This window comes from Oncorhynchus keta, chromosome 9 (assembly GCF_023373465.1).
Source record: "Oncorhynchus keta strain PuntledgeMale-10-30-2019 chromosome 9, Oket_V2, whole genome shotgun sequence".
Taxonomy (NCBI): domain Eukaryota; kingdom Metazoa; phylum Chordata; class Actinopteri; order Salmoniformes; family Salmonidae; genus Oncorhynchus; species Oncorhynchus keta.
In genome coordinates this window covers 21,994,708-22,016,496 of record NC_068429.1, presented here as the reverse complement: position 1 = coordinate 22,016,496, position 21,789 = coordinate 21,994,708, and the positions used below count along the sequence as shown (strand labels likewise).

General features: G+C 43.2%; 1 protein-coding gene across 1 annotated transcript in view; it reads left to right on the top strand.

Annotated features, from left to right (window-relative positions):
* The window catches only part of LOC118388066 (laminin subunit gamma-3-like), a 235,317-nt gene that overhangs the window by 44,972 nt on the left and 168,556 nt on the right, over positions 1-21,789 (top strand). The window contains 3 exon segments of the mRNA XM_052526033.1: positions 13,107-13,237; positions 15,558-15,718; positions 17,699-17,706. Coding sequence (XP_052381993.1) covers positions 13,107-13,237; positions 15,558-15,718; positions 17,699-17,706 — 300 coding nt within the window.

Below are 21,789 nucleotides of genomic sequence, written 5' to 3'. Positions count from 1 at the left end.
GAATGCTGTTCATTGACTACAGCTCAGCATTTAATACAATAATACCCTCCAAACTCATCAATAAGCTCGAGACCCTGGGTCTCAACCCGACCGTGTGCAACTGGGTCCTGGACATTCTGACGGGCTGCCCGCAGGTGGAGAAGGTAGTAAACAACATCTCCACCCCGCTGATCCTTAACACTGGGGCCCCACAAGGGTGCGTTCTCAGCCTTTACTCCCTGTTCATCCATGACTGTGTGGCCATGCATGCTTGCAACTCAATCATCAAGTTTGCAGACGGCACTACAGTGGTAGGCCTGATTACGAACAACGACGAGACGGCCTACAGGGAGCAGGTGAGGGCCCTCGGAGTATGGTGTCAGGAAAATAACCTCTCACTCAACGTCAACATAAAAATGACATGATTGTGGACTTCAGGAAACAACAGCATCCACATCGATGGGACAGTATTGGAGAAGGTGGAAAGCTTTAAGTTCCTCGGTGTACACATCACGGACAAACTTAAATGGTCCACCCACACAGACAGCGTGGTGAAGAAGGCATAAAAACGCCTCTTCAAACTCAGGAGGCTGAAGAAATGTGGCTTGTCATCTAAAACAATCACAAACTTTTACAGATTCACAATCGAGAGCATCCTGTTGGGCTGTATCACCGCCTGGTACGGCAATTGCACCACCCTCAACCGCAAGGCTCTCCAGAGGGTAATGTGGTCTGCACAACGCATCACCAAGGGCAATCTACCTGCCCTCCAGGACACCTACAGCCCCCGATGTCACAGGAAGGCCAAAAAGATCATCAAGGACAACAACCACCTGAGCCAATGCCTGTTCACCCCGCTATCATCCAGAAGGTGAGGTCAGTACAGGTGCATCAAAGCTGAAACCAAGAGACTGAAAAACAACTTCTCTCAAGGCCATTAGACTATTAAACAGCCATCACTAACATAGAGAGGCTACTGCCAACATAGACTCAAATCTCTGGCCACTTAAATAAATGGACTTAATAAAGGTATCACCAGTCACTTTAAATAACACCACTTTAATTAATAATGTTTACATATCCTACATTACTCATCTCATATGTATATATACTGTATTCTATACCATCTACTGCATCTTGCCTATGCTCATCCTCATCCATCCATCTCGTCATCACTCATTCACATATTCTTTCTCATCCCTTTACATTTGTGTTTATTTGTGTTTATTTGTGTGTATAAGGTAGTTGTTGTGAACTTAGATTAGATTACTTCTTAGATATTACTGCATAGTCAGAACTAGAAGCACAAGCATTTTGCTACATTCGGATTAACATCTGCTAACCATGTGAATGTGACCAATAAAATTAGATTTCATTTGATGTAAAAAAATAAAAAATAATGAATGGTGTCATGACGTTGGCCTGGGGATAGGTTTATGACAGTCATAAATACCTCTTCCCCCCTTTTTCCTCTCTCTACCCTACTGATGTGAAATTTGAAAACCCCTGAGTTAACATAGAGATTCTGGGAACATCAGAAGGTGGGGAGAAATGAACTATATTCTGGTAATCCGACCAATTGAACATATGCGGTGGTACTTAATGAATATGATGTCAGTTCGGTTGTCATCTGGGACATTCTCATCAATGACAGGATGACATAAACTCTACAGTGGAAAGTCTGCACATTGTAGTGTCGGAGTCACATGGAATTGTTGTTCAATTTAAATGTTTGAATATAAAATTATTGGTGAAGAGATGAAATGTAATTTTAGCTTCCAAATGAGAGATTTGGGTTTTCATAAGGTTATAGGGCTCTGCTCAATCAGTGGCCCGCCCCTGTGAAGAGACATGGGTTATAAAACTTTTCAAACACACCCTTCTCCCTCCACTATATAAAGCCTTGATGAAAATGTAACCTCCTGTTCCATGTACGTGAGGTCTGCAGCCTCTGCGTTAAATATGTCAACTACAGAACTAAGCCAACCTCAGCGTGAGCTTTGGTTGCAAATGGTATGAACTTTGAACTCTTATTCACTACAGAAGTGATACCTCCTAGCAGTTGAGTTAGCAACAGCAGCTGCAAACGCGGGCTAGGAAGAACAGACAGAGTATCCCGTCTACCACACAACGACGTTACTACAACGTATCCAATTGACCACCAGAGAAATTATTCAAAGGACAAAGGACTCGGTTTGGCAACACAGCCTTCCATCTACCACCAACCTTCCGGTGCGCAGCTCAGAGTAAATATTTATTGCATTTTCTTTTTCCAAATGGGCGGTAATTTAGAATGCATAAGATACTGTATTTACGATAGCACAGCTTCTCCATTTGTCCCCCAGTCTTCCCGCTCTTTCATTCAAACCCAGCCCCCTTTCTTTTGTGTAACCAGCTGTCATATCTGTTCCACCCTCTAGGGACATTTTCCTTTATGACGTCATTTGTAATCAAGGTATAATTCATTCTGTGTATATGTAATTCTGTGTGATTAGTTAGGAATTTAGTAAATAAATAATTAAACCCAATTTTATGTTGCTGATTCAACTTGTTAGCCAGGGTTCGGGAGGATAACCAAGAATTTACAACTTTCAGATGAGACTGAATTAAGGTGACGATTAATATTGACTGTATTGATGTTAAATATTACTAGGTCTTTAAGAGTTTATTCGGAAGATAAGAGCTCTATAAATATTATTTCGGGGTGCCCCGACTTTCTAGTTAATTACATGATTAGCTCAATCAGGTAATATTAATTACGGAGAAAGGATTTTATAGAATACCATGTCATATCACTTAATCCGGCATAGCCAAAGACACGACAATGGTATGGTTGAGAAATTATATGGTTGAGTGGGATGAGGCAAAAAGAATGGCAAATAAGTCTGGCTGCACAACCGATTGGCAAATGTACTACAAAATGAGAAATCTAAACTGAATAAACTAATTTGAATAAAAAGAAGAAGAAACTACACTATGAAACAGGTCAATTATATATATATGTATATCTTTTTTTCACCTTTATTTAACCAGGTAGGCCATTTGAGAGCAAGTTCTCATGTATAACTGCGACCTGGACAAGATAAAGCAAAGCAGTGCGACAAAAAGCAACAACACAGAGTTACACATGGGATAAACAAAAGTACAAGCAATAACAATAGAAAAATGTATATACAGTGTGTGCAAATGGAGTAAGGAGGTAAGGTAATAAATAGGCCATATTAGCGAAGCAATTACAACTTAGCAAATTAACAATGGAGTAATAGATGTGCAGATGATGATTTACATTTCATATCATGATATGCAAGTAGAAATACTGGTATGCAAAATAGCAAAAAACAGTAAGTAAAAACACTAGGGGGGTGAGGTAGCTCGTTGGCTGGCCCTCGCTTCATATTCATCACCAATCCCACTGGCCCCAGGTCATCTATAAGTCTTTGCTAGGTAAAGCCCCACCTTGTTTCAGCTCACTGGTCACCATAGCAGCACCCACCCGTAGCACACACTCCAGCAGGTATATTTCACTGGTCACCCCCAAAGCCAATTCCTCCTTTGGCTGCCTTTCCATACAGTTTTCTGCTGCCAATGACTGGAACGAATTTCAAAAATCACTGAAGCTGGAGACTCATTTCTCCTTCACTAACTTTAAGCATCAGCTGTCAGAGCAGCTCACCGATCACTGCACTCATTTTTCAATTGTGTTATTGACTGTACGTTTGTTTATTCCATGTGTAACTCTGTGTTGTTGTTTGTGTCACACTGCTTTGCTTTATCTTGTCCAGGTCACTGTTGGGAATTAGAACTTGTTCTCAACTGGCCGACCTGGTTAAATAAAGGTGAAATAAAACATTTAAAAAACCTTGGAGCACCTTAAATTACATTTTGGGCAAAAAGGCAAACTCGGCTGCATCATTCATTGAATCAGATGGCTCATTCATCACAAAACCAAATGATATTGCCAATTACTTTAATTATTTTTTTATTGGCAAGATTGGCACATTTTGGAATGACATGCCAGCAACAAACACTGACACTACACATCCAAGTATATCTGATCAAATTATGAAAGACTGGCATTGTAATTTAGAATTCTGTAAAAGTGAGTGTGGGAGAGGGAAATTATTGTTGTCTATCAACGATGACAAGTCACCGGGGTCTGACAACTTGGATGGAAAATTATTGAGGATAATAGCGGACGAGAATACCACTCCTATTTGCCATATCTTCAATCTAAGCCTACTAGAAAGTGTGTGCCCTCAGGCCTGGGGGGAAGCAAAAGTAATTATGCTACCCAAGATTAGTAATGCCCCCTTTACTGGCTCAAATAACCAATCAATCAGCCTGTTACCAACCCTTAGTAAAGAACTAAATGTTTGCCCAGATACAAGGCTATTTTACTGTAAACAAATTGACAACATACTTTCAGCACGCTTATAGGGAAGGACATTCAACAAGCACGGCACTTCCACAAATTACTAATGATTAGCTGAGAGACATTTTGTTAGACTTCAGTGCTGCTTTTGACATTATCAATCAAATTCTGCTAATGGAAAAACGTATGTGTTATGGCTTTACACCCCCTGCTATATTGTGGATGAAGAGTTATCTTTCTAACAGACCACAAAGGGTGTTCTTTAATGGAACACTCTCCAACATAATCCAGGTAAAATCAGGAAATCCACAGGGCAGCTGTCTGGAACCCTTACTTTATTCCATCTTTACTAATTACATGGCTTTGAGTGAAGTGTATCTATGTATGCGGATGACTCAACACTATGCATGTCAGCTACTAGAGAGAGTGAAATCACTGCAACACTTAACATAGAGCTGTGGTTCATTTCAGAATGGGTGGCAAGGAATAAGTTATTCCTAAATATTTGGGACAACTCATTAACTAAACTCTAAGCCTCAACTAAATATTGTAATAAATCATGTGGAAATTGAGCAAGTTGAGGTGACTAAACTGCTTGGAGTAACCCTGGATTGTAAATTGTCATGGTCAAAACTGTCATGCTAAGATGGGGAGAAGTCTGTCCATAATAAAGCGTGACTCTGGTTTTGACACACCTGGACTACTGTTCAGTCAAGTGGTCAGGTGCTACAAAGAGGGACCTTGGAAATGTACAATTGTCTCAGAACAGGGCAGCACGGCTGGCCCCTAAATGTACATGGAGAGCTAACATTAATGATATGCATGTAAATCTCTCATGGCTCAAAATGGAGGAGAGGTTAACTTAATTTCTGCTTGTTTTTGTAAGAAGTGTTGACATCCTGATTGCACAGAGGTGTCTGTTTAAACTATTGGCACACAGCATACCCCATAAGACATGCCACCAGAGGTCTCTTCACAATCCACAAGTCAAGAATAGACTATGGGAGGCTCACAGTACTACATAGAGCCATGGCTACATGGATCTCTACTCCACATCAGGTAACTGATGCAAGCAATAAAATGTGATTTAAAAAAAATACACCTTATGGAACACACACACACAGCTAATGGGGATTAATAAATACATATACCTGTTCTGTTTTTAATAATGAACAAAAAACAACGATTGTGAAGGAAAATATATGATCTATGTGACCCCTTAAAACATTATTATTTCCTTAGTATTCCCATGATATGGACACGGCTAAGAGCTATAAACATTAGCATAACCCCCTGTGTGAAGCTTCTTCATGAAACAACATTCTGTCATTGTCTGACAGCAGGTTTTAGACAAACCGAGAGAGAGAAAGCAATAGAGAGATAAATAGAGAGAGAGGGAGGAGAAGAGAGAGAGAGAGAAATAAGCATCAAAAAGAGGCTTGGGAGGGTTGAATCATCCTGAGTTGGTTGTTTTAAATCTATAACGAGGAGGACTCCAGGATATAGTTGATCAAAGAGTATCTCCTCTTACTTACTTCTGTTCTTTAACTTTTGCCTCTGGAGACATGAGGCTATTTATAACAGAGAGTAATGGTGGACGGATCCCTGATCACCTGCTTTTGGCTATTGATCATTGGTCAGAATGGATCACATGTCAGGAAGTGACTGCAGTAAGATGTCCTCATCGTGGATTGGTTTCCGAAGCTGGACGCTTATCATCAACCAATCAGCATTCATTCATGTCTATGATACAGCACAATATTGTTCTCAGAATTCTGATCCAGACCCCAGCAAGGTGAGGGGAAAAGTTTTCTGAAACTAACTTCAAACTGATGTATCTCCCAAACTCTTGGCTCTCCTCTAATATTGCTGTGGTTGTTGAGGTGTGAAGCAAAACAAGAGGGAGGGAGATAGAGCAGGAGAGAGAGTGAGAAAATGTATGGTGAAGTTATCTGTTTTGTTTCCCATCATTCCCTTCCTGCCCTGAATTAGAATAAGCTCTCCCCTGTATTCTTTAACTTCCCTATTCAAATTCCTTCTTCAAACATGGTTTGAAGACACTCGCTCCACTGACATAATTTCCTCTCCTTCTTTGCTCCTCTCCTCAACTTCCCATCCTCTTCTCCTCCCCTCATTATTTCCCCCTTCCTCTCCTCAATTTGTTACCAAACAGCCAGCACCCCCTACTCCCCCACCTCCCCACCACCCCCCTTTTAAAACCCCTAAAACCCCTGTTTTCCCCCATTGACGATGGTACTGGGAGTGGCGGGCAGGCGGGAGTGCGTGAAGGATGAATGTACGCTTCCACCGGCAGCCCCTGGGCACTGGGGTCGTTCGGCAGCGTCCAAACCCCATTGGCAGGAGAGGAGCCACGTCAAGCGGGGCCGAAGTCGATAAGCAGGCCCCAAAACAGTAGCGTGCCAGCTCCACTCTGCTCTGCACTGTGCTGCTGTGAAACAGGCAGCTCACAAACACAAGGCACACCCTCCTCAAGGGCTCCGTGAGGAAAGTGCCACCAGAGAGGGAGAGATGGAGAGAGAGAGATGAGAAGGAGGAGAGAAAGAGGTAGTAAAATAAATGGTTGTGAAAGGTAAAATGTGAAGGTAAGGCTGGGGGCATATGAGGAGAGAGAGAGAGAGAGAGAGAGAGAGAGAGAGAGAGAGAGAGAGAGAGAGAGAGAGAGAGAGAGAGAGAGAGAGAGAGAGAGAGAGAGAGAGAGAAAGAGAGAGGGAGAGAGAGAGAGCGAGAGAGAGAGAGAGATAGGAGTCCCCTCGAAGCCTACCGTTGACTATGTACATACCCAGCGTGCGACAGAGCTGCAGGAGTTGTGACCCGTTTTTGTTGGTTATGTTGTCATAGTTGTGCCTAGGGGGGCATATGTGGGAGGGGATGCTGTCACCTCCAGGCAGATGTTTGTCCCCCTGTGTGCTGAGGGTGTCAGGTTCTTGTCCGGTTCTGGCATTTAGGTCGCCACAGACTAGTACATGTCCCTGGGCCTGGAAATGATTGATTTCGCCCTCCAGGATGGAGAAGCTGTCTTCATTAAAATATGGGGATTCTAGTGGGGGGATATAGGTAGCACACAGGAGGACATTTTTCTCTGTTAGGATAATTTCCTTTTGAATTTCTAGCCAAATGTAGAATGTTATGTAGAATGTTCCTGTTTTGATTAATTTAATGGAGTGAGTTAGGTCTGCTCTATACCAAATTAGCATACCCCCTGAGTCCCTTCCCTGTTTCACACCTGGTAGTTTGGTGGATGGGACTACCAGCTCTCTGTAACCTAGAGGGCAACCAGTGGGTCCGTCTCCTGTATATACCAGGTTTCTTGCAGGATGACAATGTCTGTGTTACCGATTTCTTTGGTGAAGTCCGGGTTTCTGCTCTTTAGGCCAAAGGCAGATGACCTCAGGCCTTGGATATTCCAGGATGATATAGTGAAGGCTTTTTGTTCCATAGAATGTCCAATGTTGTTGGTCGTGTGGTTTGGCCTCAGACCACCTAAAAGGAAGCGATTCACAAACCTTCCATAACAAAGCCATCACAAACAGAGAGATGAACCTGGAGAAGAGTCCCCTAAGCAAACTGGTCCTGGGGCTCTGTTCACAAACACAAACACACCCTACAGAGCCCCAGGACAACAGCACAATTAGACCCAACCAAATCATGAGAAAACAAAAAGATAATTACTTAACACATTGGAAAGAATTAACAAAAAAACAGAGCAAACTAGAATGCTATTTGGCCCTACACAGAGAGTACACAGCGGCAGAATACCTGACCACTGTGACTGACCCAAAATTAAGGAAAGCTTTGACTATGTACAGACTCAGTGAGCATAGCCTTGCTATTGAGAAAGGCCGCCGTAGGCAGACATGGCTCTCAAGAGAAGACAGGCTATGTGCTCACTGCCCACAAAATGAGGTGGAAACTGAGCTGCACTTCCTAACCTCCTGCCCAATGTATGACCATATTAGAGAGACATATTTCCCCCAGATCACACAGATCCACAAAGAATTCGAAAACATATCCAATTTTGAAAAACTCCCATACCTACTGGGTGAAATTCCACAGTGTGCCATCACAGCAGCAAGATTTGTGACCTGTTGCCACGAGAAAAGGGCAACCAGTGAAGAACAAACACCATTTTAAATACAACTCATATTTATGCTTATTTATTTTATCTTGTGTCCTTTAATTATTTGTACATTGTGTATATATATATATATATATATATATATATAATATGACATTTGTAATGTCTTTACTGTTTTGAAACTGTTGTATGTGTAATGTTTACTGTTAATTTTTGTTGTTTTTCACTTTATATATTCACTTTGTATGTTGTCTACCTCACTTGCTTTGGCAATGTTAACACATGTTTCCCATGCCAATAAAGCCCTTGAATTGAAATTGAATTGAATAGAGAGAGAGAGAGAGAGAGAGAGAGAGAGAGAGAGAGAGAGAGAGAGAGAGAGAGAGAGAGAGAGAGAGACAAAAATGGACAGCGAGACAGAGAGAGAGACAGAGAGAGACACAGACAGAGGGACAGAGAGACAGGGAGACACAAAGAGAGAGGGGGGGGAGGAGAGAGACACAGACAGAGAGACAGATGGAGAGACAGAGAGAGACAGAGAGACAGAAATGGACAGCGAGACAGAGAGAGAGACAGAGAAATAGACAGGCAGAGAGACACAGAGACAGAGAGCTAATAAAGTAGCAGGAGTGAGAATAAAGGATATTTACTGATCACCACATTAGCTCCAAAGGACATTGTCCACATATTACAAATGACCACTTTCTATGATTGTTTTGTTCTAATTCTCAGCTATTTTCACTGTTATGTTGACCTGGATTTGAACATTTGATCCAGCTCCAGGCAGTAGTACCCATCCACAATGTTAACACATCTGACCCAGGTCTAACCCAGGTCTGGCCTTGTTGACCCATATAAGTCACCAAGGTCCAGGAGTCCTACTGTTTCTACCTTTAAGGGTTAAAGGGGCTATGGAACACATGTGTTCTAGATTTCCACCACGTTCCAAACAGGCTTCATGACCATTTGACTCTCCACTAGTGATGCGCGGCTTGACTCATAACCTGCAGTCCCCACGGTTATATCCGTGGGTTGGACGGGTTTAGGGTCATTAAACAATACCTTTAAAAAAATCCATATATGTGTAATTATTGTGCAATTTATGTAGTCTACATTGAGGTTTTTCTTTCATTATTTTAGGCTATCTGGTATTAGTTTATAAGCCTAAGCTTTAGGGCTTAACTGTACTCACGCCAAATTGCCTACACAGCCAATCGCCAAATAATGCTTTTGGGGACTGGCAGAAAAAGTTGAAGTTGTGTTGAAGTGTTGAAGTTTAATTCAAGAAGACAAAAGCTGCGAAAGGAGAGTTGAAAATAAAGAAAAGGGATGTCCAGAAAAGTAATGTTTTGAAAAGATTTGGTGAAGTGTTAAGAGGATGATAGCAGTGCCAGCCATGTTAGGTGTGATGATTGTGTAGAGGCGCTACACAAATTTGACAGTCACAAGACAGGACTTCAAATAGGCCTATGGCATGTCAAGGGAACTGTAGCCTACTGTTTAGATGGGTTAAATGGAAACTGAAATCTTGTTCATTGACTAAAACCTACTGTTTTTTTTGCAAACTTCAAAGTCCTCTGATAATACTCGTTTTACAGGTGTTGCTCGCGGTTTGAGCAAGAAAACAATAACTGACACGATAAATTTAACAAAGTGATAAAGTGCATAAAATATATATGAAGGGCCTATATTTATCAACTTTCACAGTGAATGCTTTTTTATATGTTTTGTGCAAGTTAATTGGACATTGGCAAATGCATGGTAAAACATATTGTGCCTATTTAATGAAACACTTTCTGTTAATAGATCCCAAAGCAGCATACAACTGAGCTAAACTGAGCTAAACAAGTTCACTTTCTCATCCATAGCCTAAAAATGCATATCAAGTGCAAGTTAGCTGTTTTGGCTCACATCTGAAGACTGGTGACATTTAGGTCTTCTACTGCAGATCACTAAAATATTTGAATGATTATGATCACACTTCCTCAATTCAAATATTATGGCAACACTATACCAAAGATGGTTTGATATGGTTTAGAAACTTGCGAACCAAGCTTGTTAGTGTAGCCTGTAATCGCCTGGACTTGTTGAAATATCTTCACACTTAGAAAAAAACCTCCAGGCTTCCATCATAACAGTTGATGTATTAAAAAGATTTAAAAATTAAGAAATAATTACAGGTGGCAGTTTGGAAAAAACGTATCCCACCTGAATCATCCTCTGGAATAACGGACATTCTCGGGTAATAAATACATAACCAACGTTCTCTAATAATACTCAAATAATACTGGCCTGTGCAAATAGGGCTCAAGCCTTAATAATAACTCCTGCAGAATTAAACATTTGATATAACATGATATACCAAAGCAACATTTGGACTTGGGAACAGGAGTGGATGAATATGGTATATTTCTTTCTGCACCTTGAGAGAATGCAATGTTCAGTTAGATACCATCTGTAGAGGTGCTGTCTTCATCATAAAAGCTGATAGTATTTCTCCCAAATACAATATGCATCGAAGAGCAACTTAAATCTTATCAGAAACACATTGGGTCATTTTCACAGCTTTGTTTATCCTTACAACCAGTCAAACTTATGTAATTTGTACATTTTGCACAGAAAATCTTTCCTGTTTTCATTTTTGTTGCTTTATTATATTTTCTCCCCAGTCCCTTAACGTCTTTTCTCTTAGCGAAAGATGACAGAACTTTACCGATGTCAACTAGATTGAATCATGAATTCTATGACATTATTCTGTTGGGCAAGGGTTTATTTAGTCTTCGAGGGCAACATATAATGACAAAAGAGAAGTTACATGTATCTAATTACAGACAAGTTGACTGACAAATAGCCTACCAAAATGTCAGAAATTATAAGCAGACACCTATTTAAATCAGGCAAAACAAACCCCTGTCAAAAATAATTCTGCAGTCTTTGACTGTAGTCTGTAGCGCATTTTCTATATTTGGGGATTATGGTTGGGTGTGGGCCTCATATTTTCACTTTATCACATGTAGTTGGGCGGATGCGGATGGGTTATTAACAGTTGTGGGTGGGTGAGGTGAACAAATAGCTGACCCACGCACCACTTCTCTCCACGCTAACTCACAGGTGGCCTTACAGAATCTCTTACAAACGACAATCAGAGAGACTCTTAGACAGCCTTATAGAATAATAGTCTTTGAGGCAGTGCTAAATATAAAGTTTTACTGCAGTAGCAGTGCTTTATATACACAGTAACAGATCACACAAAACAAGTTGTGAAGCTAACTCGAGAGGACAATTATTGGTTGCATTTTACATGAACTTGTCCAAATAATAGTTTAATTTAATATACATTTTTATTGACTGTATGTTGGTTTATTCCATGTGTAACTGTGTTGTTGTATGTGTCGAACTGCTGTGCTTTGTCTTGGCCAGGTCGCAATTGTAAATAAGAACTTGTTCTCAACTAGCCTACCTGGTTAAGTAAAGGTGAAATAAATAAAAATAAAAAATAAATATAGTGTTTGAAAACAATATTGTAGACTTAATTAGTCTTTAGTATGTTTCCATCTTGCTATAGAGAAAAATACCCTACTTTTCTTTTTCTTGAAGTCGAGTTGTCACATGTTCTCATATATGTGGTCTCATAGGATAACTATATTAAATAAGAATCAACATCATACAAGGTGCTAACCAATTCCCCTAGTCCTTGGTACGGCATGCTAGCCAGGAGATCTTGAGGCAGGCGTACAGTACATGTACCCAACTGTTCCACATGTTGTTCGTCTGAGGCCTATCCTCTCCACTCTCCTCCCGTTCCTCTCATTCCCCTGGTCCCCTACTTCAAACACCCCTCAGGGGAGAATGTACAGAAAACACAACACAGGATTAAAAGAGGCTTTTTCGGGATGCCATACAGTCCACAGAGTCCCCAACCAGCCAAGTGAGAGACACGTTTCTGTAATCTATTTGTTTTAAAGTTTTGAGGAGAGAAATATTCCCTTATTCCATCTTTTCTCCTTTTGTTCTCTCCTCAACTGACCCTGTTTGATCTTCCTCCCCCTATTTCTCTCTTCTGTTTACCTTTATCCTGCTGTTTGTCTTTCCCTCTTTCTTTCCTCTCCCCTCCCTTGCTTCGTCTCCACGTCTCACAATCTATTCTATTTAACTGTTCCAATTCAGCCCCTCCATGGTGCATTCAGCTTCATATACTGTAGCTGTCATCATATCTGTGTGCTGCTAAAACCTTATCCATTATAATGAAAGAGTCTGAGAACCCTGTACCAAGTCTCCTCTCTAGCTTATATCATCTCTTTATCTCTTCTACTCATTTCCTCTATATTTATTTCTTATTTCGTTCTTCTATTATATCTCTTTCAGAGCCACACCCTGCCCTTCCCCTCTTTCTCTTGACTCCCATTCGCTTTCTATCTTTCTCTCTCTCCCCCCTTTCTCTCCCATCCTATTCTTCCTCCACCTTCTGACCGAGCCTGAATCTGTCTTTACCTTTCCTTTTGTTCTCCATCTCAACCCATTACTTCCCTCCGACCGCTCTAACCCTTCCCGCTCGTGTCCCTCTCCTCTCGGTCCCACTCTGTAGGAGTAGCTGACAGCCACCATCCCTCCATCCCCTCCTCCTAATCCCCCTCTCCTTGTCTCTGTCTCATCCTTTAGGAGTGGGTGACAGCCACTGACCTGCTCATCTCTCTGGACACGCTCAACACATTCGGAGATGAGTTCTTCAAGGACGCCAAGGTGCTGCGATCCTACTTCTACGCCATCTCCGATTTCTCCGTAGGCGCCAGGTAACACACACCTGCCGTCTAAGAGAAGGAGGGAGAGAAAAAGGGAGAGAACAAGAGAAGGAGCGAAGAAGAGAGGGAGAGAAGAAAAGAGAGAGAGAGAAGAAGAGAAGGAGTGAAGAAGAGAGGGAGAGAAGAGAGAGAAGAAGAGAGGGAGAGAATAAGAGAGAGAGAGAAGAAGAGAGGGAGAGAAGAAGAGAGGGAGAGAAGAAGAGAGAGAGAGAAGAAGAGAGGGAGAGAAGAAGAGAGAGAGAGAAGGAGAGAGAGAGAAGAAGAGAGGGAGAGAAGAAGAGAGAGAGAGAAGAAGAGAGAGAGAGAAGAAGAGAGGGAGAGAAGAAGAGAGGGAGAGAAGAAGAGAGAGAGAAGAAGAGAGAGAGAGAAGAGAGAGAGAAGAAGAGAGGGAGAGAAGAAGAGAGGGAGAGAAGAAGAGAGAGAGCCTGTTTGCTTTGATTTATCGTTGTCTTTGCTCATTTCTCAGACAGACTCGACTATGAAACAACAACCCAGCTCGTTATAGTGCCCCATTTTGTAGATAATAAAATAGATATTAAATCAGATAATAAAATGCTTCTCCACATTTCCTTCCTCTCTGTGCACTGTATGGTCCTGGACAGTAGATTGTAGCCTTACAATCTACCAAGTTCCCCCCTAAAAAGAACAGAGCCACATCATCCTCCTCTGTCCCCATGTCTTTTTCATCACTGTCCCTGCTCTGTCTCTTGTCCTCAGACCTGGGTTCAAATTATATTTGAAATCATTCAAAACGGCAAACCCGGTGCATCTGGCACTCCGGGTAGACCAGAGCAAACACTCCAAGTATTTGAAAGATTTCAAATAATACTTGAACACAGGTCTGCTGGTCCCTGGGCTTATTCCTCACAGTAACGAGAAGGGACAACAGGAGGCGGGCAGCACAGACAGGATGTCCATGGGCACGGCACAATAACATGAACCTTCTTAAGTAGTTGAGATGAAGCCTTCACTGCTTCAACAGGATCTGACACCTGTCATAAGTGTTTATGATCAAAGCGAGGGGTGACAGTTTGACAAATGACCCAACAATGTCACCATGACACCTGAGGGAATGAAGGGGGGCAAGCTGACAACTTGTTGGGCTTGCGTAGTCAGCCTAGCTTGTTGGATTGGCCAGAGCAGTGCTAGCACTTGTCGCTTGGTCAATTCGCACACTGAATGTTATGAATGGACACAATTAGTGTCAGGGTATGTCAATGTGTTGGATTAAACGGTCACCTAGTGGAGTATAGTAACTCCAAAAATAGTAAAAAGAAATGGTCCAGAACTGACGGACTACTAAGCTGCTATATGAGCCATTCTCTGTGCCATATTCATTATTGTGGTTGTCAAGATTACCTCAGAGTTTACTACTAGAGACATCTGAGTTGGTGGTTGGGGGCAATTTTCACTTTCTTACTAACAACTTCCTTGTCACAACAACAACAACAACAGAAACAGAAATAACTGATTGGGAGCCGTTAGCATAAAGAGTCTGGATCTGGGACAGCTGGTTAAATCTGACAGGGACAGGCGATGATAAGCCCCCCTCTTCCCTCACAGAAAGGCCCTCTGCAGAACCAATGACAGAGGATGCACCCCAAATGGCACTCTATTTCATGCACTACTTTTTACCAGGGCCCAAAGAGCTCTAGTCAAAAGTAATGCACTGTATAGGGAAGAGGGTGTCAGTTGGGATGCAGGCAGGCACTATACAGAATCAACACAACAAGGAGAATAAGACACTGTCATCCTCACCGTGTCACAGTAAAGATAGGGCCTCAGCTAACAGCTATTGGCCAAACATCCTTGATCATTAAATGACTTCTAGACATAGGAAATTGTCTTTTCTCGACTGGTTGGAAAGGATATGCATAACTTGATATATAGCACAATAACTCACATGCACACACATACACACAGTGACTAGTAGTTGAAGTTGTTTACGCTCAGGGACATCTTGTGCAGACGAGAGTTGGACACACAGGGGAGATGAGCAGAACAGTATTCACTGAAGGGTATAAAACCCCACGTTATCCAAGGCGATGTACTGTATCTGCCACTGATAGGTAATGGGAGGTGAAAAGTCACAGTGAAAATACTTTCTCATTTTACATCTCCTCCGTTCTGTCCTATTCTCTGTTCTCTGTTCATTTCCTTTTATGTGTGTGTGTGTGTTTGTGTGTGTGCGTATTCGTACATGCGTGCACGTGTGTGCGCTCAGTGCATATACTGTATGTACGAGTCCATACAAATGTATATCTGTAAATGTGTGTGTGGGTACACACACCTCTCCATCTTTATCCGCCAGGTGTAAGTGTAATGGCCATGGCAGTGAGTGTGTGTTGGACGAGCAGGGGGCTCTGGTGTGTGACTGCCAGCATCACACTGTCGGGCTGGACTGCCAAAGGTGTCACCCATTCTACCAGGACAGGCCTTGGGCCAGGGCCACCGGAGACTCTGCCAACCAGTGTATGAGTAAGTATTGGAGATTGGTTTAGTTCAGTCACCCCTGGGGAAATGTATAGTTGGGGTAGTGTATGAGTGAGCATTTGAGATTGGTTTAGTTCAGTCACCCCTGGGGAAATGTATAGTCGGGGTAATGTATGAGTGAGTATTGGAGATTGGTTTAGTTCAGTCACTCCTGAGGAAATGTATGTAAATGTAAGATGAGCATTTGAGATTGGTTTACCGTCACCCAAATGTATACCCGGGGTAGTGTATGATTGCATTGTTCTTTATTTTTCACCCCTGGGGAAATGTATAGTATAATGTAATATTGGAGATTGGTTTAGTTCAGTCACTCCTGAGGAAATGTATGTAAATGTAAGATGTTGGTGTAGCCTTAACTTAACCGTACCCAAATTGCTAACCCTAACTTTGCATTGTTCTCATATATTTTTACAATATATACAATTTTTGCAGCTGGCTCATCTAGCGGAAATCGCTCACTTCTGCCTCCAGGGCAAGATTCATGACAATAAACATCAACCTGCTGCTGTATGTGTGTGTGTGCGCGTGTGTGTGTGTGTGTGTGTGTGTGTGTGTGTGTGTGTGTGTGTGTGTGTGTGTGTGTGTGTGTGTGTGTGTGTGTGTGTGTGTGTGTGTGTGTGTGTGTGTGTGTGTGTGTGTGTGTGTGTGTGTGTGTGTACGTGCATGCGTGCGTGTGTGTGTGTGTGTATAAATTAGCTTGAGTGCAAATATCAGCGCGGTTCAGGCTTATCGCGCTGTGCACTGAGCGGTGAATGGTTCTTTTGAACACTGCTGAGGAGGAATTGTAATTGGTTGGACTGATAAACCCATAAAGGAGAGGCCTCGTTAATTGTTTTTTTGCTTGATTCTATTAAGAAACAAGCTTGTTTTAATTACACTCATGCTGTGTTCTAAATAGCACCCTTTCCCTATATAGTGTACTTTACCTTTGACCAGGGCACATAGGGCTATGGTCAAATCTATTGCACTATGTAGGGAATAGGGTGCAATTTGGGAGGAAGCCTGAGTCTCTGTACCAAACAGGTGGCTTTTTTAAATAGACTGCCGCATGCAGCTGCACTGTACTGTAAAGGAAAACATTTATATATTATTAAATACATAGAAGAAAAGAAGCACTGAATGTGAAAGAACTAAAGCGTAAAAGTGAATGCTCTGTGTATTATAATGTTCAGCCTCCATATTCGGCGAGATAGAAACTAATTTTGCCGAAGCTTAGCGGACCAAGCTCTGTCTCTCTCTCTTCTCTGCCGTGTATGGCATGTGTCTGGAACCAGTACCATATGGCCCTACTTGTCAGAACACAAACACTTTAATTGACAACGGGTGACAGACAGACAGACAGACAGACAGACAGACAGACAGACAGACAGACAGACAGACAGACAGACAGACAGACAGACAGACAGACAGACAGACAGACAGACAGACAGACAGACAGACAGACAGACAGACAGACAGACATGTTGTCACAACATCCTTCTGGTTATTACCAAGTTACTTAGCAGACATAAGTGTCTAATTTAGCTTACTATCCACTTCGTAGTTGGAAAGACATTTTAGTAAGTGCACCTGAGATACCTGCCTTGAATACATGTGTAATGACTCAGGCAGACTCAATCTATTTGCAAACAGACACATTATCACTCATGATCAGCATTAAAGGGTATAATCTGTATGAACAATTTTAGCAGGGAAAACAACTGTTGTAAAACAACCAACAAATCACACTATTGATGGATTTCTATCAATTGCTCTGAGACATCATTGAGGGAATCAAGGGGCTTTGCAAAGTATAGGACTGGCTATTTATCACTGACATGTGCAGATCATAACAGCTGTAATATCACAATAATAAGTCATTTTCTTAATGAAAAATATGAGACGTAGGGATGGATTGATCAGGGGATGTTCATTCAACAAACAACCAGTTAGCTGTTCAACTCAATGCCTCTCAAGTAGCCTACCCAGTACCCATATGTCCAAAAGGCTACTGACTGGGAGTGTACACTGTGAATGGTAGCTGCCACAGTCTCTCCTTCAAAAACACGCCATGGTCTCTGCCTAGAAAACTCCTCAGACTAGAGAGAGAGAGATAGAGAGAGAGAGATGGCAGCCCTCTCTCCCTCCGTCCACTGAGGCTATAGGTGCGCACATTTTCCACCTTAAGAAAGCACTCACTAGCCTAGCTAGCTACTGTAATGAATAGCTAGATGCAGATATGTTGATTGCAGAAACTGTGCAAAGCTGGTGGACATGGAAATCAAATACGTCATTCTCCTCATTTTATTTTTTTTTATTTTATTTTTTTATTTCACCTTTATTTAACCAGGTAGGCTAGTTGAGAACAAGTTCTCATTTGCAACTGCGACCTGGCCAAGATAAAGCATAGCAGTGTGAACAGACAACACAGAGTTACACATGGAGTAAACAATTAGCAAGTCAATAACACAGTAGAAAAAAATGGGCAGTCTATATACAATGTGTGCAAAAGGCATGAGGAGGTAGGCGAATAATACAATTTTGCAGATTAACACTGGAGTGATAAATGATCAGATGGGCATGTACAGGTAGAGATATTGGTGTGCAAAAGAGCAGAAAAGTAAATAAATAAAAACAGTATAAAAACAGTATGGGAATGAGGTAGGTGAAAAAGGGTGAGCTATTTACCTATAGACTATGTACAGCTGCAGCGATCGGTTAGCTGCTCGGATAGCTGATGTTTGAAGTTGGTGAGGGAGATAAAAGTCTCCAACTTCAGCGATTTTTGCAATTCGTTCCAGTCACAGGCAGCAGAGTACTGGAACGAAAGGCGGCCAAATGAGGTGTTGGCTTTAGGGATGATCAGTGAGATACACCTGCTGGAGCGCGTGCTACGGATGGGTGTTGCCATCGTGACCAGTGAACTGAGATAAGGCGGAGCTTTACCTAGCATGGACTTGTAGATGACCTGGAGCCAGTGGGTCTGGCGACGAATATGTAGTGAGGGCCAGCCGACTAGAGCATACAAGTCGCAGTGGTGGGTGGTATAAGGTGCTTTAGTGACAAAACGGATGGCACTGTGATAGACTGCATCCAGTTTGCTGAGTAGAGTGTTGGAAGCCATTTTGTAGATGACATCGCCGAAGTCGAGGATCGGTAGGATAGTCAGTTTTACTAGGGTAAGCTTGGCAGCGTGAGTGAAGGAGGCTTTGTTGCGGAATAGAAAGCCGACTCTGGATTTGATTTTTGATTGGAGATGTTTGATGTGAGTCTGGAAGGAGAGTTTGCAGTCTAGCCAGACACCTAGGTACTTATAGATGTCCACATATTCAAGGTTGGAACCATCCAGGGTGGTGATGCTAGTCGGGCATGCGGGTGCAGGCAGCGATCGGTTGAAAAGCATGCATTTGGTTTTACTCGCGTTTAAGAGCAGTTGGAGGCCACGGAAGGAGTGCTGTATGGCATTGAAGCTCGTTTGGAGGTTTGATAGCACAGTGTCCAATGACGGGCCGAAAGTATATAGAATGGTGTCGTCTGCGTAGAGGTGGATCAGGGAATCGCCCGCAGCAAGAGCAACATCATTGATATACACAGAGAAAAGAGTCGGCCCGAGAATTGAACCCTGTGGCACCCCCATAGAGACTGCCAGAGGACCGGACAGCATGCCCTCTGATTTGACACACTGAACTCTGTCTGCAAAGTAATTGGTGAACCAGGCAAGGCAGTCATCCGAAAAACCGAGGCTGTTGAGTCTGCCGATAAGAATTTGGTGATTGACAGAGTCGAAAGCCTTGGCGAGGTCGATGAAGACGGCTGCACAGTACTGTCTTTTATCGATGGCGGTTATGATATCATTTAGTACCTTGAGTGTGGCTGAGGTGCACCCGTGACCGGCTCGGAAACCAGATTGCACAGCGGAGAAGGTACGGTGGGATTCGAGATGGTCAGTGACCTGTTTGTTGACTTGGCTTTCGAAGACCTTAGATAGGCAGGGCAGGATGGATATAGGTCTATAGCAGTTTGGGTCCAGGGTGTCTCCCCCTTTGAAGAGGGGGATGACTGCGGCAGCTTTCCAATCCTTGGGGATCTCAGACGATATGAAAGAGAGGTTGAACAGGCTGGTAATAGGGGTTGCGACAATGGCGGCAGATAGTTTCAGAAATAGCGGGTCCAGATTGTCAAGCCCAGCTCATTGATGGGCCGGACACCACTCGGAATAGACTTGAGCTTCTTCGTCTCCACATTTCAGCACCACATCCAACTTTCAACTATACTAGGCTACTTTAGCTACTACTAGGCTACCTACTGTATTATGGTCACAGGCGGCTATGTACAGACAACGTTCAGAAATGCTACTGTCATTTAAATACATAAATAAAGTAGTTGAAAAGAGGTAGCCTTTGGCTGGATGCCATGTTCCAGTTGGCCTAAATGAGCTTAAGATGAATTTTTCAACAGTGAATATTATCAGGGAGGTTAGGTAAGGTTATGTCTATGGCCACCAATTACATGATCAATGTTGCAAATGTGAAGTGTAAGTCATTGATCATATAGGCATCCCACTGGGCACACACTGGTTGAATCGACGTTGAACCAACGTGTAATAGATGTTGAGTTGACGTCTGTGCCCAGTGGGCTGTCGCATATGTGGATGTTGAAAATAGAGATTTATTTGTATTTCTAGAATCAGATACCTATATAATTGACGAAGCAGGTCCATCTTAATTCTGCTATTAGGCAATTGACTACATTTCCCCTGTTTTTCGATGGCCTCTGCTATAGTAGACTATTATGCTGCAGTTGATTTGACTCGTTCCCAGAGTGACCTCCATTGTTTCAGAATTACACATTTCCAGAACACTTTAAAAAGTATGTTTACAAGCTGTTGGTTTAAATTCATTTTTGTTAATTTTTTAGGAATCAAATGCTAAATGACTTAAATGTAAATGTTAATATATAGAATGAAAATAAGACTATGGTGCCTGGTGAAGTATGTTGGTGTAACAATCTTAGGCGTAGTGGGTGAGGAGTCAGGTGCAGGACTCAGGTGCAGGAGTCAGGTGCAGGAGTCAGGTGTAGGAGTCAGGTGCAGGAGTCAGGTGTAGGAGTCAGGTGTAGGAGTCAGGTGCAGGAGTCAGGTGCAGGAGTCAGGTGCAGGAGTCAGGTGCAGGAGTCAGGTGCAGGAGTCAGGTGCAGGAGTCAGGTGCAGGAGTCAGGTGCAGGAGGCAGGTGCAGGAGTCAGGTGCAGGAGTCAGGTGCAGGAGTCAGGTGCAGGAGTCAGGTGCAGGAGTCAGGTGCAGGAGGCAGGTGCAGGAGGCAGGTGCAGGAGTCAGGTGTAGGAGTCAGGTGCAGGAGTCAGGTGCAGGAGTCAGGTGCAGGAGGCAGGTGCAGGAGTCAGGTGCAGGAGTCAGGTGCAGGAGTCAGGTGTAGGAGTCAGGTGCAGGAGTCAGGTGCAGGAGTCAGGTGTAGGAGTCAGGTGCAGGAGTCAGGTGTAGGAGTCAGGTGTAGGAGTCAGGTGCAGGAGTCAGGTGCAGGAGTCAGGTGCAGGAGTCAGGTGCAGGAGTCAGGTGCAGGAGTCAGGTGCAGGAGTCAGGTGCAGGAGTCAGGTGCAGGAGTCAGGTGTAGGAGTCAGGTGCAGGAGTCAGGTGTAGGAGTCAGGTGCAGGAGTCAGGTGCAGGAGTCAGGTGCAGGAGTCAGGTGTAGGAGTCAGGTGCAGGAGTCAGGTGCAGGAGTCAGGTGCAGGAGTCAGGTGCAGGAGTCAGGTGCAGGAGTCAGGTGCAGGAGTCAGGTGCAGGAGTCAGGTGCAGGAGTCAGGTGCAGGAGTCAGGTGCAGGAGGCAGGTGCAGGAGTCAGGTGCAGGAGGCAGGTGCAGGAGTCAGGTGCAGGAGGCAGGTGCAGGAGTCAGGTGCAGGAGTCAGGTGCAGGAGTCAGGTGCAGGAGGCAGGTGCAGGAGGCAGGTGCAGGAGGCAGGTGCAGGACTCAGGTGCAGGAGTCAGGTGCAGGAGTCAGGTGCAGGAGGCAGGTGCAGGAGTCAGGTGCAGGAGGCAGGTGTAGGAGTCAGGTGCAGGAGT